Source organism: Podarcis vaucheri (genome assembly GCF_965113315.1).
Source record: "Podarcis vaucheri genome assembly, chromosome: 13".
Lineage (NCBI taxonomy): Eukaryota > Metazoa > Chordata > Lepidosauria > Squamata > Lacertidae > Podarcis > Podarcis vaucheri.
This window is the reverse complement of record NC_138751.1, coordinates 29,253,543-29,272,453: the sequence shown is the minus strand read 5'-3', so window position 1 is coordinate 29,272,453 and position 18,911 is coordinate 29,253,543. Positions and strand designations below refer to the sequence as shown.

The 18,911-nt window shown below is 45.8% G+C and overlaps 1 protein-coding gene across 1 annotated transcript in view; it reads right to left on the bottom strand.

Moving 5' to 3' along the window:
- PPP1R1B (protein phosphatase 1 regulatory inhibitor subunit 1B) overlaps positions 1 to 18,911 on the bottom strand; it is a 52,615-nt gene that overhangs the window by 16,449 nt on the left and 17,255 nt on the right. Inside the window, exon 4 of the mRNA XM_082197394.1 lies at positions 11,631 to 11,706. Coding sequence (XP_082053520.1) covers positions 11,631 to 11,706 — 76 coding nt within the window. The remainder of the gene's footprint in view (positions 1 to 11,630; positions 11,707 to 18,911) is intronic.

The window sequence follows — 18,911 nt, the reverse complement described above, 5'->3', positions numbered from 1 at the left end:
CTATTGCCCAACCTCCCCTCCAGCTTTTTGGGGGTCACAGAAGAAGCTTGTTTGCTTCATCTGGCTGGAGGGGAGCAGAGCATGGGGTAAAGGGACTGAGCGGGGAGAGGAGCAAGAGAAACCACTGGTGCAGCTTCCACATCTGCAGGTCTGTTAAAACTGACAAACTCCAAAGCAGACATAATCTCATTAATAACCCAGTCTCTCCTCCTACTCTCCCCCTGCTGCCAGAAACATTCACCGTTCCCTGACCCAGGGCACTGCAACGTTCCCCCCCCCAGCCAAAACGACCTTTCAGTTTTCTCAGAGATACCACAGTGTTATAAATAATTCTATATCTGGCACCTTCACCCTCAGCAATCAGAATGTCCCTAAACATTCCATGGCAGCTGAAAAGTCCGATTAGCAAGGTTGTTGGTTTTTTTTTACCTTATCCCTTTTTCAATCACAGAATCTCTGAAGGCGATAATTTGAAACAATGCCCACAATAAGAGCACCTTAACATCTGACAGACGAAACTTCGGTTTTGATGGGATCAAAAGAACATTGATGTGCATTTATTTAGAAAAAGAAGAGATTAGTTCTTTGAGAAAGTACAGGCACGCAGGGTAGGGCGGGAATTTTCCCACACCACCTGAACTGGCTTAAAGTTCTATAGAAAAGTTTGCACAAAGGGGGAAAATGGTTTCCTTGTTCAATAAACTTGGCAGGGACCTAGTCCTCAGTGAGGAATGTGATTCGCCTTGCTTGGGGAAGATAAATAGCCACAAGGGAGAGAGAGAGAGAGAGAGAGAGAGAGACAGAGACAATCTTTTCCTTGTTCAGAAGAAGCTTTTTATTTGGTAGTGTCAACTTTTTCCTCTTCGTACCCTCTTTGCAGACACACCTTCCTTTGCTTTCCTTTACACAAGCCCTGCTGTTTGTTTACCAAAGGTCAAACATACGGTACTTTAGACCAGGGGTAGGCAACCTAAGGCCCATGGGCTGGATGCGGCCCAATCGCCTTCTCAATCTGGCCCACGGACGGTCTGGGAATCAGACCCCCCCAAAAAAAATATAGTCCGGCCTACCACATGGTCTGAGGGACAGTGGATCGGCCCACGGCTGAAAAAGGTTGCTTGACCCCTGCTTTAGACCTCATCATTCATCAGCTAAGGTTTTGGGAGGGGGGTGGGGGGCTGAAATTGGAAGTTTGTATATATGGTGGCGTTAGGGTGGCTATGTGTCCGAATTTAAAGAGGATAGTCCTCTATTTGAAGGGCTGCCTGATCCCAGTCTGGTTTAAATGATACGATACGATATGATACGATAATTTTTATTGTCATTGTCCCATACAGAACAACAAAATTGAAAAAATCTACATCAGACATTCAAAAACCCACAAGCCTGCTATCGCAGCCTGGTTAGCCCCTAAAAACTCTGATACCCCATAATTGAATACAATATACTCACATAAAGACTACACTGTGTTTAAAACCAAAATTGCATTTGGATAGAAACTGTTTCTCGGGTGGCTAGTCCTAGTCTTTATAACCCTGTACAGTGGTACCTCGCAAGACGAAAAATGCGCAAGACAAAAGAGTTTTCCGTTTTTTGAGTCGTTCCACAAGACGAATTTCCCTATGGGCTTGCTTCGCAAGACAAAACGTCTTGCGAGTTCTTGCGAGTTTGTTTCCTTTTTCTTAAAGCCGCTAAGCCGTTAATAGCCGCTAAGCCGCTAATAGCCGTGCTTCGCAAGACGAAAAAACCGCAAGACGAAGAGACTCGCGGAACGGATTAATTTCGTCTTGCGAGGCACCACTGTACTTTCTTCCAGAAGGCAGAAACTGAAAGAGATCATTTCCTGGGTACACACTATCCTGCACTATCTCTGCAGCTTTTTTATGGCACCTGGAAGCACAGATTTGATCCAAGGTGGGAAGAATGCACCCAATTATTCTCTCTGCAGTCTTTACAACCCTGGACAGCATTGTTTTTTCCTTGACCCAAGCCACACACAGAGACCATAGGTTAATACACTCTCAACAGTACAATGGTAAAATGCCATCAACGGGTCCTTTGAGAGATTATTTTTGCGGAGGATTCTAAAGAACCCTAGGAAGGCAGGGAGCAGGAGGGACCTTGAAGTTGCCCATCTGCAGGTAGCAGCTGGACAGCAGCCTGAGCAGCCACATAGGTCACATGCTCTGTGTTCCACACTATGCTGAGATCATAGAATTGCATCATAGAATTGCATCAAAGTTGGAAGGGACCCTGAGGGTCATCCAGCCTAACCCTCTGCAATGCAGGAATCCCAACCAGATTATATATGGCAGGTGGCCATCCAACCTCTACTTAAAAACCTCCAAATAAGGAGAGTTCACAACCTCCCAAGGGAGGCCCTTCCCCCATCAAACAGCTCTCACTGCCAGAAAGTTCTTCCTGATGTTTAATTGGAATCTCCTTTCTTGTAACTTGAATCCATCGGTTTGAATCCTACCCTCCAGAGCAGGAGATAACAAGCTTGCTCCAACTTCCATGTGACAGCCCTTGAGATATTGGAAGGTGGCTATGGTAGCTTCTCAGCAATCCTTCGACTGAAAGGGACAGGGGTGCATTTAGCCAAGTCGTTTATTTATCCCGACAGTGTGGAAATCCACCTACCATCCTGATGGAGGTTGCTGGGGGTGGGGAGGGGTTGTTTTGGTTTTAAAAACCTGTTTATTTGGCCAGTGACTGGAGCCCTGGGGCAGGCAGGAGAAGAAGGGCTGTAGGGCAGATCCACATCATCATTTAAAGCCCATTTAAGGTACAATGACCCCCAAATAATTCTGGGAAGTGTAACGGGTGCTGGGAATTGTAGCTCTGTGAAGGGGAAACTGCAGCTTGCTTGTGGGTCAGAACGTAAGCTTAAGGCTCATGTCGACATCCCAGATTTGTGCATTGTAGGGAGGACTTAGAGTTACTTGTGTTTGCATTAGCCAGGGACAAAGGGCGCATGGAGCTAAGATTACAAGGCCACATCCCTCCATTGACAGCAGGCTTTTGCGAAGTCTGCAGAAAGGGTGTTCCCCCACATGATTGTGCTATTGAGACAGGGGTGACCAAGACTAGATAGAAGCCAGGGCAACATGAGCTCGAAAAGATGCCCATGCAAAGCAGAGTGTCCAGATGCGACAGGGAACAGTTTTGCAGAAGAGGGAACTTCACCAGCGTCTGCTTGTCTGGCTGAAATCCCACCTTCTGCACAGCTATGGAAGTTGCAAGGGCCTTGTCCTCTTTTGCATTTGCCCCCAAAGCCTTAAACTAAAGTATGGAGAATCTTAGTTTGCCTAAAAGTATCCATAAGCCTCCTAGAGCAAAATATACATTCAGAGGCTTAGTTTGGTGAGAATTGAGAATGCACTTCCAAAGTTAACGTTAAATAAATTACTTCTGGTAACTGAGCCACCATAGCTGATGGAGGGCCGTGAAAATTTGTGTCCTGGGCTTTTTAGACTCGTCTACCCATGTGCTATCTGAAATCAAAGGGGTGCATTGGTTGCCAGATGTAATTTCTTTTCAGCTCTCTCCTACCCCACTAGAAACTACAGGATTGATACGGATTGTGGCTAATGCCATGTAAATGCGGCTTCAAAAATTAAAAGCACTGGGTGCGGAGGAAGCAGTAATGTGAACATGCCCTTTCCTCTTGTACTTCTGACAGCCATCCGGGTATTTGCCCTGTAAACTGCTTAGATGGGGTGAATAATATATGCCACACCTCAAAGGAAGACAGGGGCATAAACACAGCAGGCAGGGTCCTGTCAGCAACAGCTTAAGGAATGCTAGCAAGGAGAAGCAAGATGCTATATGGCTATACGATACGTTGGGAGGTTGGCAGCATGTTTGATCTACAGCAGTGATGGCCAAACTTGGCCCTCCAGCTGTTTTGGGACTACAATTCCCATCATCCCTGACCACTGGTCCTGTCAGCTAGGGATGATGGGAGTTGTAGTCTTAAAACAGCTGGAGGGCCAAGTTTGGCTATCACTGATCTCCGGAGTAGCAGGGCAGGGGAGGTGCTTAATCCTTTCTTTTTATGCATTGGTCACCTTTTGCTTTTCATAGAATCGTAGCACTGTAGAGTTGGAAGGGACCCCGCGGGTCATCTAGTCCAACCCCCTGCAGTGCAGGAATCTCTTTTCCGCCAATGTGGGGCTCGAACCCATGGCTCTGGAATGGAGAGTCTCATGCTCTACCAACTGAGCTAATCTGCAGGCATTTCCATCTGTGTCCATGGGGCAGGGGAAGACAGGTGCCTATATCATTTCCCCTCCCCACCACGTGAATAGGAAAGCAACCGTGGGGAGGAAGGGGGGAAATGGCTGGAATGCAAAGGGATAAGCAGTTATTCCAATCTAATTCAGGCTTCCACAGCTACTTTTAACTATTAAAAAAAGGGATTAGGGAGCAGTACTGCTGGGTGACTGTGTATGGTTCCTAGACACCGCTTTTTCAGGGGAAAAGCGGGTGAGCTCTCCAGCTCCCCACCGCCTCGCATTTTATCTCATCATCGTTATGTCTTTTCCAGCCCTGCCAAATCAAGGGAGAGTGGACAAGCCTGGCTGTGGGCAAGACTACAGCTCATTACTTCCACCCCGGCCTCAAGATTCCCCCCTACCCGCACCCCAGTTCTCCCCGGGAGGGAAGGAGAGATAAGAGCCCCTTTAAAAGCAGCAGACGGCACGAAACAATGTAAAAGCTTTAGGTATGTGTGGGAAGGCAATGTGCCAACTCCCCCTCAGAAGATCAAATAGCTTGGGGAGGGGGGAGAAGAAGAAGAGAATTAGAGAAAGACAGGTGCGAACAATAGGTGCGGGGGAGTGATGATGAGAGCAAAGGCTGACGGGAAATGGATGAGTGCAGCACTTTGTGGGGGGCGAGCAACTGGCAGTGAGCATTCCCTGTCGGAGAACAGGAAGGATGTGAAACACACACACACACACACACACACACACACACACACACACCATTCTGGCATGTGGTTTCTCACATTCTTCTGACAGGCAGCACATTTCCAGTACCGGGGGCATGTGCACTCCAAACACTGCTCATCTCCAGCCCCCAGCCCCCCAATTCTGGCTTCATCTATCAGCCCAGTCTATTTACCCCTTCGCCTAACACCAGTCAGGTTTGCGGCACCAGCCGTTTACGGCCGATTGAGCCACTGCCTGTGAGATGGGAGTTCGCCTTCAACCCATGACATGACCCAGGCACCTATCTAAAAACAGCACTGGCTCAAACCAAAGTGAGAATTCCCAGAGAGGCCTGAAGGGCCACATCCAGACCCCTCCCGGGGCCGCAGCTCCCTGCCCCGGTTTAAAGGCATGTACAATGTCTGGATTCATCCCTATTTGCTTCCACAGAATTTATCATAGAGTTGAAAGGACCATGAGGATCATCTGGTCCAATCTCCTGCAATGCTGGGATCATTTGCCCCAAATGGGGTTTGAACCCACAACCCTGAGATTACGAGCCTCATGCTCTACCCAACTGAGCTATGCGGGGGGTTGCCGGTCTTTGTTGAACATTTGATCTAATCTATTCTCAGGGTGGCTGGATGACAACGAGTATTCATTCGGATTTGCTTGTGGGGTCTTTATAAGTTTTCCTGTTAGTCGCTGTTTCAAACCACACCTTTCAATGCATTTCCTTGTCATCTTTCTGCATGGCAAAGCAAACTTATTTTTTTTAGTGGGTTTGCTTTTGCATATGTACAGTATTTTGCCACATGTCCTGGATGCAGTAATACTGCATTGCTGGTGGATTTATACTGGACTGTCCACACATCATTCAGCTTTTTTAGCAGTGCCACCACGGCATTCCTTCATTACAGTGGTGCCTCGCAAGACAAAATTAATTTGTTCCGCGAGTTTTTTCGTCTAGCGAATTTTTCGTCTTGCAAAGCACGGTGTCGGAAAAGTTTTGGAAAAGCTTCAAAAATCACCAAAAACCTCAAAAAAGGCTACCACACCGCGTTCTATGAGTTGCTCCTCGAAGTCAAGTCGCAACTGTATTAACGGTGTTAAGAAAAAGGAAACAAACTTGCAAAAAACGCAAGACGTTTTTGTCTTGCGAAGCAAGCCCATAGGGAAATTCGTCTTGCGAAGCAGCTCAGAAACCGCAAAACCCTTTCGTCTAGCGAGTTTTTCGTCTTGCGAGGCATTCGTCTTTCGGGGCACCACTGTATTATGGTCTGGAAGGGCACTCCTGCGCTATAGTGCAATGAAAAGAGGACATTCCCTCTCCCACCCCTCCCACCCCCTGAACATTTGTTAATAATAATAATAATAATAATAATAATAATAATAATAATAATAAGAAGAAGAAGAAGAAGAAGAAGAAGAAGAAGTTGCAGGATTTCAGCAGAAAGCTACCGGACATGCCCCGATTGGAGCAAAAGACCTATGTTCACCGCAAACATCTGCAGGCACAAACAATACTGAAAGTGCGGTGGTATACAACTGCCCTGATACTATCATGAGAAGAAATCTCCATGAATGCACAATACAAAGGACATTTGAAGGGGGTCCAGAGCCCTTCATTCACTTCAATTGCACAAACCTAACGTTGTATCACACTCTTGAATCCTGCCTGAAAATTACTGACAGTCTGGTGGTACCCACAATCATAATCTTAGCTAATAATATAGAAATCGTCTTGCAGATTTTTAGAGCACTCTCATGTACTCTGCTAATTTCTATATAGGTAAAACTCTTTTGATTTCCCGATTCCTGTGTTCATTTCAGTTGTTCCTCTTTGCATCATTTCCCACTTTAATCCGCCTTTCTCAAACACCCAGAGTTGGATAGAGAATTCCTGGCACAGCCCTCGTTACAAGTTCTTCCCTCCCTGCCCTCCCCATCACCACCCAAAAGTGGCCTTGAGCCTTGGAGAGAGTCGAGATTCCTGCTGCGGCCATTCCCTTTCTCCTGGGACGCCCTCCTCTCCAGGCTGCGTTCTGCAGGAAACGCTGCCGATTATTGGCAGCGCTCATGATACAAACAGCAGATTGTGGGAAGAGGAACGCAGCACAAGGGAAGGTCTTTAAATAGGGCTTTGTTGTCAAACACATTGGCCTCCAACTGCCTTGGCGCTTCCAACCTCCGTTTGGGAAGTTAGCGCCACTTGTCACTCAGGGGGTGGGGAAGAGTGGATGTTCTTGCTGCTGACCTTAGTGCTAAAACTGGAAAATGCAAACGACTGGATCGAAAGCTCTGCGTGTGTGCGCACATCCATGCTTCGAACGGCTGCCTTTCATTTCTACCAGGTGATGTGTCAAAGTGAGAAAGAAAGGGCTTGCTTTTGTGAAGGGATGAGTAAGGACTGTCTGTTGAAAGTTGACACAATGAGAACTAAAAGTCGGTGGTAAGAAGTCAATGGCAACCTCCTGCTGCATAGATATCAGCAGCACTGGGGAATGCACAGTTAGAAGTACAAGGTGTTGGAGGTTCAAGGCTCAATTTAAGTACAATGTGGGGCATGTTTTAGAAAAACCTTACCTGTATGGTGTTCCAATATTAGCATGCCAGGGATAAATGGCCAGGAGACTGTGATATTAATGTATGTTCAGTGACCAACACTTGGCTTAACTGTGATGCCAATAACATGTTTTCCTAATGTGACCGACAGCGAGTTTAAACATAATTTAAATTGAGTCTGGCTCCCAGAGCTTGGAAGGAGATGCAGTGACAAACTGACGCTTAATGTGTGTGTGTGTCTCTCTCTCTTTCTCTGTGTAAAGTAGGTAATAAGAAGTGTTTGGAATACCTCCAGAAATTCCAGGTATTGCGCTTTCAAGAAACCAGCATCTGTGATCCTCGTCAGCTGTTTCTGTCAATGTTATATTTTGGAAGGCAGCGGCAGAGAGAGGCCTTCCTCAGCAGAGACCTTGATGTTAGTTTCAACAGACTCTGATTTCATTGCACTGCTGTTAAATGTAGTTGCAAACCAGAGTTCTTTGGTTTTCCCATTCAAAACAGAAGGCCTGTGTTTATTTCCTTCCCAAGGGAGCCAAGAATTTCTCAAGTCAAACCCAAGTTTTGCCTTCAGATCCCTACTTGGGTGGGAGGTTTTTAAACAATGCCAGAATATGCTCTAGTGAGGGAGACTTTATGCAATGATTTCAACGTGGATATTTCCTTGAGGAAATATGTAACGGAAGTATCATTGATGACGAAGAAGGGTCATTTACTTTTGCATCTACTGTGGGAGGGAGTCACACTGATTATAAACTTCTTCTGGTATGTTCAAAATGCATATCAGCCAACATTTCTTTGATGAAAACAGGGACGTCCTAAGGAAAAGTGGGACATTCTAGGATCAAATCAGAAACCATGGTGGCTTCTGAAAATCCAGGACTGTCCCTGGAAAATAGGGGCACTTGGAGGGTCATCTTTTGTGGAGGACAAACCTGACCATGGTAATTTGCCGTTAATTTTCAGAGGCCTTTTCTTGATACCAACATCTACCCCAAAGGAGCCTGATAGGGTTTGGGGGTATATCTAACTTAAGGCATTTGAAATGAAGCGCCTACTTAAAGGGATCCAGGCCAGCTGTTATGAATTCATCTCAAATCGAGAACTCTCTGGCTCAGATTTTGCATGTTGTTAATCGCATACAGTTCTGAGTTCCCAACATTTTCATATCTATATATTTGTTTGACGGAAGAAGCTGCTCATGCGTTGCTTAAAAAGTGGGAATGCATCACACACAAAGAAAGAGGGAGACTTGCATAAAACTGGCACATGTTGATTTTTGTGCATAAATGCAAATGAAGAAATAATTACTCTGTTTACAGAGAAAGGGAAAACATCATGGAATCATAGAGTTGGAAGGAACCCTGAGGATTGTCTAGTCCAGCCCCCCCCCCCAGCAATGCAGAAATATGCAGCTGTTCCATTCGGGGATCAAACCTGCAACCTTGGCGTTGTCAGCATCAGGCTATAACCAACTGAGCTATCTCACTATGGGGAGGAAACTGAGGCCAGGTGATCTGTGTACCTGCTCGTGCTGCTGCTCAGGTGCTAGTGAATTCAAGACCCTTTATCTTTAAAAGGGACTTTGAAAGGACAGCCTCTGTGAGTCCTTCAAACAGAGGACTGTCCTCCGTACAGCAGGGCACACTGCCACTGAGAGACTGTTAGAAGAAGAAGAGTTTGGATTTGATATCCTGCGTTATCACTACCCGAAGGAGTCTCAAAGCGACTAACATTCTCCTTTCCCTTCCTCCCCCACAACAAACACTCTGTGAGGTGAGTGAGGCTGAGAGACTTCAGAGAAGTGTGACTGGCCCAAGGTCACCCAGCAGCTGCATGTGGAGGAGTGGGGAAGCGAACCCGGTTCCCCAGATTACGAGACTACCGCTCTGAACCACTACACCACACTGGCTCTCCAGTGGTAGGGGAGCGGGTCATTTAATCCTCCTCCACTTCCAAGTTGGGCCTTGCTTGGAACAGATTGTCCTTAAAATGTGACCTTTTGGAAAGAAACTAAACTTTTATATGTTTCTGGCTAGAGCATTTAAAAGCTGCATGGCTTAAGGAGAAATGCAGAGAAGTATAGTTCATAACAGGGCTGCCAACTTGAATAAAATATTGGGGGGGGGGGCGGCAGGTAAGCCCCTCCCAGCATAACTGATCACAAGATGCAGTGCAGGCACACCATTTGAATAGCAATGCTCATCAACATGGGGGCGTGTGACCCCCACAAATATTTTATTGGGGGAGCTGAAGGGACCTCAGCCCCTAGGAGCTGTCTTCTATGGGGGTGAGGAATCTCTAGCCTGCAGGCTAGATTTGTCCTGACACAGGTCCCAGTTTGGCCTGTGAGGCTGTTTTGCCCAAACCGTGACCACATAATATGTGGCAGCAGGCGTAGGGCAGGCTGTACGACCAAGCTTCACATGGGGAACTTGACTGTGCAGCTGATCCCTGCAGAAAGTAGTCCTGAAGTCACCACCCAACAGCTGATGGGTGACTTAAAAGTCTGCTGCATCAGCTTCAGGGCTGAGTTCTCCATGGGGCAACTCAATCCTTCCAAAAGGATGCTTGGAGTCATCACTCTTGCAGCTTCAAGCCTGTTGATAAGCAGTGCTTCAAAGCACCGCATAGAGCTTTGATCATCGCCTGATGCCATTGTGACATCATCAGGTGACTGACAGGTGGGTGGCCCTGCCCACCCGTCAAGGGGTAGGGGAGAATAAGGTTCTGGCTTGCTGACCAGATCAGATTCCCACCTCCCCATTTTATATACTGTATACACACACACTGCTATGAGTCACCCCATCTCCCTGGCATCTTGGTTCTGTTCATCTGAAATGAAGAAAGTCGGCGCTAGGTAATGCAAAGTTTGGTTCATGCATAACCCACCCACCCGCCCACACATATTCCTTTCCTTCCCCAGCATTTCTCTCTGTGTGCCCAAGGTCACCTTCGCTGCTGTGGAATGGTTAGCTTTCCGAGCAGATGGAGTTGTCAACTCTTTATGGAAAAAATATAAAAATAAAAGCATAGGGTGGGAGGAGAGGGGGCACCTCGCATATCCAAATCAAGTGCTTGCCGAGTCTGTTTCCTTAGAACTGCAAGTTCCCCGGCAGCCTGGGGGACGGGGGGGATGGAGGGAGGGGTAGCAGCAAGGGAGTTTCATGCAACTGTGAGAAAGAAGAAGAAGAAGAAGAAGAAGAAGAAGAAGAAGAAGAAGAAGGCGGCATTTGCAGTCAATGTTTTTCTGGGGAATTATGTATGGACTGAAGTTGCAAGTGGAATTTCTCTCTCTCTCTCTCTCTCTCTCTCTCTCTCTCTCACACACACACACACACACACACACACACACACACACACAGTTAAAAAGGTAAAGGGACCCCTGACCATTAGGTCCAGTCGTGACCGACTCTGGGGTTGCGGTGCTCATCTCGCTTTATTGGCCAAGGGACAATAACTTCCAGCTTCCAGGTCATGTGGCCAGCATGACTAAGCTGCTTCTGGCAAACCAGAGCAGCGCACGGAAACGCCGTTTACCTTCCCGCCAGAGTGGTACCTATTTATCTACTTGCACTTTGACGTGCTTTCGAACTGCTAGGTTGGCAGGAGCAGGGACTGAGCAACGGGAGCTCACCCCATCATGGGGATTTGAACTGCCGACCTTCTGATCGGCAAGTCCTAGGCTCTGTGGTTTAACCCACAGCGCCACCTGCGTCCCAATATACACACAGTTAAAAGGTTCCAGTAGTAGATAGGTAGCCGTGTTGGTCTGCCATAGTCAAAATAAAAAAATTCCTTCCAGTAGCACCTTAAAGACCAACTAAGTTAGTTCTTGGTATGAGCTTTCGTGTGCATGCACTGAAACCTGTTCTGTTTCAGTGTATCTGAAGAAGTGTGCATGCACACGAAAGCTCATACCAAGAACTAACTTAGTTGGTCTTTAAGGTGCTACTGGAAGGAATTTTTTTATTTTGACAGTTAAAAGGTGTTAAGTTCCAGAACTTTGTGTGTATGTGTGCAGATGTATCCAATGAAGTCAAATGGTGGGCGATTCAGGACAGACAGAAGGAAGCCCTTTTGCACTAACACTTAAAACTGCAAGTCACAAACAATTCAAAGCTACCTTACCTTTAAGAGAAGGTGGGGTGTAGACACAGGGGGCATTCCTTTTGTTTTTAAGGTGGTAGCCTTCACCCAAAGCTCTCTGGGAAAAGAAAACAAGAGTCATCAGGTCAAAGGCACAGCTCTCCAAAGATTGCCCAAAGAATGGGGAATGTGACGATGGACGATATTTTATTTTCAACAAATCAACATATAAAAACTTGTTAAATTAAAATATTGGCTTTGATCCAGGATTCTGAGTGTATTTCGATAGGCATTTCCTATTTTGTTTTCAGCAGCTGCTCCCCAACTCTTTGACATTGGAAATGGCTTTTGAAACTTGTCGGTTTTCAACACGGCTATCAAAATTAATTAAATTTATATACTTCCCTTCATCAGGAGACCACAGGACAGTTTACAGCATAAAACACAAGATAGATTATATAATAAGAGTAAAAGGAGGAGAAGATAATCACACACACACACACACACATGGCCATAAATTGATTAACAGCTGAAGGCCTGGTTGAAGAGAAATGTTTTTGCTGGGCACCTGAAGATATGCAATGAAGAAACCAGGTGACCCTCCCAGGGGAGAACATTCAGCAAAATGGGAGTCACCACAGAAAAGGCCCATTCTTGTGTTGCCACCCCCCAGACCTCCTGTGGAGGGGCACACAAATAAATGCCAATGTGATGATGAGTTCATCAGTAAAATCTGCATAAAACTGCAGGTAACTATCATGATAATTCGGATGCAGGGAAAGTGCACCATGTTTTTCGATAATATAGCAGTCATAATCTAATAAGAGCAAGAAAGGAAAAAGGCACTTCTAAGGGGTGCCTACTGCCTGCAAGGTTTTTCGAAAAGCTTGTTTTCTAAATATTACAAAAACGGGTCTAGGCTAGGACAGGTGGCATAGTGCCCTCCATATGTTGTTGGACTACAATGCCCATCAGCCTTCAGCCAGCAAGGTCAATGGTCAGGGATGATGGGAGTTGTAGTCCAACAACTTCTGGAGAACACCACCAGATGTTTTACCCTAGAATGGGAAAATCCAAAGTATTATTATTATTGTTATTACAGGGAGAACAGGGGCTGGCATTCTGATACTAATGACGTTGCGTGGGCTCTGCCAAAAAGTTGCATGCACAAGGAGCAGTTGTCAGCCCACAATACACACCTGTCTGGAAGGAACCCCTAATTCCTATAATTTAATATCCATGATGCATTTAACATTTAACGTTCTATGTTGCTATGCCCTAAAAGCTCTGTGTAAGTGTTTACTGCCATGTCACCGGGAGAAATCGGAAACTCAATTCAGTTTGCAGTTAAGGACATGTATATCAAACCGAAACAACACGAGAGCCAAAACTCAGCTATCCTTCAAAACTTGCACTTCTCCGAATTTTGTGAAACAGTTCTCTAACAAAACAAATTGCTCCAGAAACCTGGAGAACTGGGTTTAAGACTGGAAGATGAGAGAACTGAAACTGACCAGTCTTTCAATCCCTAGTTATGGGCTCCTTGCAAGTGGTCACTGTGATAATCTCTTGATCTCTTGCTAGTCTACTTTCCAGCAAGGACTGAGGCATCCCCTTTCATTCCAAGGAATGGGAATCTTGGCCCCATTGGCCAATAACATGACTTCCTGTTTGGAAACACACAGAGGTGTCCTAATCTGACACTGGTGAACTTTCCTTCCCAATGCCAAATATGGTAAGTGGTCAGATGAGTGTAAGCAAAACACACCACAAAGACTCCCCAAGAGAATTTTTATAGGGTCAGAAGCATCCTGTAGCTGTTCAGGGTGTCTCAATAAAACAAAGGGAGAGGGGAGAGTTGCTATTTTTAAGTTTCCTTTGCAGTGTCTGGAATTACCTTCGGTTTTCCTTAAATATGTTTTCCCTTTGTTTAGCGATGCTTGTTTTGGCTGTAATGTTGTTCTCGGCAACCTCAAAACCTTGCCTGAAAGACTGCCTCATGCACAGCGCAGAGGCAAAACCACAACAGATTTGGAAAGCGGCGTTGAGCCAAAAGGAGGCAGGAAGTTGCTTTTAATACACAAGTGCCCCATCTTTCGTGCGGGATAGGGGTGGCGGAGAGAAAATCATACAAAAAGGTTTGTGAGGATTTGATGGGAGGGGGGAGAAGGCATCCTTGTTGCCAAGACAACCAGGCCTACACATTGCCTGTGATAGTTTCACTGTAGCGTCTTATGTCAAGGAAGAGCATGTTGAACATGATGCCTCCGCAGTGGAGATGCATTTACCATCCCCTCATGCCACGAAAGAGGGCAATGCAGTACCTAATGGTGCTAATGACACCATCACATTCACAACATTATCCCTGATCGGCTGGGATCACGTGGTGATGGAGAAGAAAGCCTTTAAAAATACACATTGACTTTGTTTCTTCACATCACTCGAGCTCCTTTGAGCTCATGAACTTTGTGAAAAAACCAAGATTGTATTTCTATGGTATAAAATGGAAAGTTAATAAGTATTATTTTTTAAAAACATGCACACACTTTGACAGGGGGAGAGCCTTCATAGGAGCCAACTCCTAGGGGTCAAGGTCCCTTCGCACCCTCAATTAAATATTTGAAGTGGCTGCCCCCCCCATGTTGATGGGTCTTGCCATTCAAATGGCGTGCATCGATTATGTGATCTTGTGATCGATTATGCAGGGGCGGTTATTACCTGGACTACCCCAATATTTCATTCAAGTTAGCACCCCTGAGAGCCTACGAGGTGTAATGGTTAGCACGTCAGACTAGAACCTGGGAGGTCATTGTTCAAATCCCCACTCAACCCATGAAGCTACCTGGTTGACCTTGGGCCAGTGGCCTAGCCCACCACACAGGGTTCTTTTGGCGATAAAATGGGGAAGGAGGAAGAGCCATGTGCCACAGCAAAGAGCTTCCCTTGAAGGGGAAATGGGATATCAATGTAATAATAAGTAGTGAAATAAACATTATCGTAAGTTAATAAATGCAGCAGCAGATGGAGGGAACAGTGGCTGTGAACAGCTGCAACAACAAAAAATAATGTAAAGCTTTTTTTTAACAGTAAAGAGTTTTATTGGGTGTAGGGAGAATGTCCAAGGAGGAACATCTGGCACAGGGCAGTTGACCCACATCGGTAATACTTAGAGGATAGTGACGACACCCATAGGCGCCGACTCCATGGGGCTTGAGGAGGCCCGAGCCCCCTCAAAAATTCGTTTGGGGGGGCTCTGCCCCCCCAATAATCTCCGGCGCCCCTCCAGCAGAGCGCCATCGCCGCCCCTCCCCCAGCCCAAAATGCACAGGGAGGGTCGGGCTGCATGCCTACTGCCCTCCCTCCCGAGCAAAAGCTCCACCCAACTTCCTTTGGAGCTGATTAATAGGCGCAGCACGCTCTCCCCTATTCGCTCACGAGGAGGCGGCGCCACTTTATTTGCATATTCATGAGCTTATTTATTATTCATGAGCTTTCCCGGGCCCCCCCCCCAATATTTTTTATAAGTCCGCGTCCCTGACGACACCTGTTTACCTCAGGGAAAAGAAAGGGGTGGTGTGGACAGAGGCATTCTGGGAAAAGCAGGAGCAGGGTTACTGCTGAAACAGTCCCAGGAATAATCCTGAGAAGTGGCAGAAAGTGTACTTCTCTTCAAAAAGATAATTTGCTTTTGTCCTTCTCACCAATGCTGGCCCAAAGCATGGTGGGACCCGAAGCAGAGCCCTTGGGAAGGTCTCCTCTCCTGAAATGTCTCCTTGCTGCATCATTTAGACACCAAATCTTGCCTTTATCTATTCCCTCCCCACCCCCTTCTTTCCCTTCCCTGGTGCTGCCCAAAGCAGGTCATTTCACTGGCCCCACTTCCTCCCTGAAGGGGAGGGAGGGTGTTTATGGCGTTAGACAGGGCTTCTTAAATGGAACTAAAAATAAATAAATAAATACATAAGATCTGCATTACTAAATTTGCAGCCTTTAATCAGAAAATTAAGCAACTGAAGTGTTAGTTGTTTAATTGGTGATGGAAATATTTGAAAGGCAGGGCTGAGAATTATGTTCACACTTTGTTGAGGTTATTTTGGTTCTTGTGATGTAACTGTAATACAGAATGGAAGGATTTTTATTTTTTTTACATATGTAAAAAACGATGGCCTTTCTTTTGCTTTAACTGTAAGTTCTCACACGTTCTTTCGGTAGCTTAAATATTTCAGTAGCTTTTAAAAAAAGAAATCTGAAAATATATAGATTTTGGAAATAACTTTTACATTTAATTACTCAAACGAGCTAAAACCCAGATGATTAATCGCAGTAAAGTTTTTTCAAAGCAGTTTTTGACTGCTATGTAAGTTAGCCGTTACCTAGCTATCCAGGTCTGGAAACCAGCAAAATTCTTTCCTTTCCTTTTTTTTTGTTGTTGTTCACTGGACAAAAGCTCTGATCGCATTTTGGAAAATGTCCATGTTCCCTGCTCATTTTGGGGTTGGGAAACAGGTGAAAAAGGTACGCATTCTGTCTGACCTCCGCCAAGGGCTTTACCTCCCCCCACCCAGAAAAAAGGGGGGGAAAGCAAGCTGCCAACTGGTGAATGGGGCGGCACACTCAGCGATTAAATGGATAATCTGATTAAACAACAGACAAGTCATGGGGAGAGTTTGAAAAGCAGCCAGTCTTTCTCAAAGGCACTAAGCTTCTGGCTCCTGACTTGCTGTCCCCAGGATCCCATTCCAGAACAGTACTTTGTCGCCTATTAAAGAGGAATTTAATGTGATTGAAGATCAAGGGGAAGTCATGGAAAAATGCAAGCAGGAATAAATTTTCTCTGCAGGCTTGGGTGTGTTTATGTGTGTGAGAGAGGGGTGGGATAAGCTCAAGAGCCAGACTTTCCAATGGGGCATTCTTTGTTTGTTTGAGTAAATTCCAAGGTCTTCTAGCGCAGCAGAATTGCAAATTGCAATGCCCAGGTGAAGGGCATTCAATGAAGAAACGCAGAGTCTCACAGTTGTTACAGTCCCCTGGCCTTCATGTTTCCCCCCCTCTCCCCTCCCTCTATTACAGTGGTACCTCAGGTTAAGAACTTAATTCGTTCCGGAGGTCCGTTCTTAACCTGAAACTGTTCTTAACCTGAAGCACCACTTTAGCTTATGGGGCCTCCCTCTGCTGCTGCGCCGCCGGAGCACAATTTCTGTTCTCATCCTGAATCAAAGTTCTTAACCTGATGTAGTATTTTTGGGTTAGCGGAGTCTGTAACCTGAAGTGTATGCAACCTGAGGTACCACTGTACTGAAATAATGGCATAACCTCCCAACATTTCTCCGATGAAAATACAGATGCCCCATTCCATAGTGATAATTTTACTATTTATACCCCACACATCTTACTGGGTTGCCCCAGCCACTCTAGGCAGGTTCCAACATATACAGTGGTACCTTGGGTTACATATGCTTCAGGTTACAGATGCTTCAGGTTACAGACTCTGCTAACCCAGAAATAGTACCTCAGGTTAAGAACTTTGCTTCAGGATGAGAACAGAAATTGTGCTCCGGCAGCGCGGCAGCAGCAGGAGGCCCCATTAGCTAAAGTGGTACCTCAGGTTAAGAACAGTTTCAGGTTAAGAACGGACCTCTGGTACAAATTAAGTACTTAATCCAAGGTACCACTGTATAAAAATGTAATAAAATATTAAACCTTTTTTTTAAAAAAAAACAAATCCCTATACAGACAGCTTGGGAGTCAAATAACTCCATACCCTCCAACATTTCTCCAATGAAAATAGGGAAAAGCAGGACATTCCAGGAAATCAGAAACTGGGATGGCTTCTCTAAATCAGCTAAATCCCTGGAACATAGGGAGACATGGAGGATCTGTAATGGGGGAGCCCGAAGGATACCTAGCAGCTGAAGAAAGGAAGAGTCTACCTCTGCTTTCCAAAGTCAGCCACCTTTTTCTCTCAGCAACAGGATTATTCAGTTCAAACTGTGTCCTGTGTCTCTCTGCCACCTTTTAGAATGCTGGATTTTTTTTCATGTCTCAGTTCAAAAAAACAAAAGAGCAATTATTCAGGCCACACCGATGGACAGGGTGGCTGCCTCATCTATTTCATCTGGCTTGGCAGAAACAGAAATTTAGCAGGCGAAGCTTTTCTGAGTGTGGGAGATAAGTGACGGTGAAAAGTGTCACGTGCTGGGTTTAAGTTTCAGGCTGCTGTTCAAAGCACAGGGGGTGTCAGCTTTGCCACAGGGGTGGCCTTCCTGTGTAGCAGGAGGGCAGCTGTGCCGCTCTTCTCTTCCCTCTCCATCTTAAAAACGTTCTGGGAAACAGTTGCTTGCAGACGACCTGCTTACTGAGCATCCAGAGAGGGTAGATTATTTACTGTTCACTGAGCACTCATTCTGACTTCACTCTCAGGGTTTGCACACAATGGAGTTTCCTGTGTTTTTGCTGGCGTGTTAGAGTTAGAAGATCTCTCTCTCTCTCTCTCTCTCTCTCTCTCTCTCTCTCTCTCTCTCTTTCTCTCTCTCTCTCTCTCTCTCTCTCACACACACACACACACACACACACACACTTTTGATCCCTCAGTCAGAGGTGCCAACCTGAATAAAATACTGTATTGGGGAGGGGGCAAGTACTGTATTTTTCGCTCTATAAGATGCACCAGACCATAAGACGCACCTAGTTTTTGGAGGAGGAAAACAAGGAAAAAAATATTCTGAATCTCAGAAGCCAGAACAGCAAGAGGGATCACTCCACAACAATCCCTCTTACTGTTCTGGCTTCTGGGATAGCTGCTGCGCAGCCTGCATCCGCTCCATAAGACGCACACTCACTTCCCCTTACTTTTTAGGAGGGAAAAAGTGAGTCTTATAGAGCAAAAAATACGGTAATTCCTGCACCAAATAACTGATCACAAGTCATGGCACACATACACCATTTGAATGACAATGCCCCCAGCCCCTCAAATATTTTATAGGGGGTGGTGGTCAAAGAGATATTGGCCCCTGGGAGTTGGCTCCTATGCCTCAGCTTTACAGAAAACTGCACAAGCAATTTTCAATAGCCCGAGTGTGGGCTTTTGCAGACTTCTTGGGTGGGGAATTTTCTTTTTTTTTTTAAACAAACAAACCCCAAGCACAGTTATCTATATGCACACCCTGTAGGTACTTAACTGGCACAATAGAATCAGCAAATGAGAAGGCAAGGACAAACACAAAAGGGATTGCCTACTGGTGTGCATGGGAAAGACCAAAGTTTTGCTTCCTATACAAATGTAAATAGATGCAGGGGTGGATTTTGATTAACAGCTAAATAATG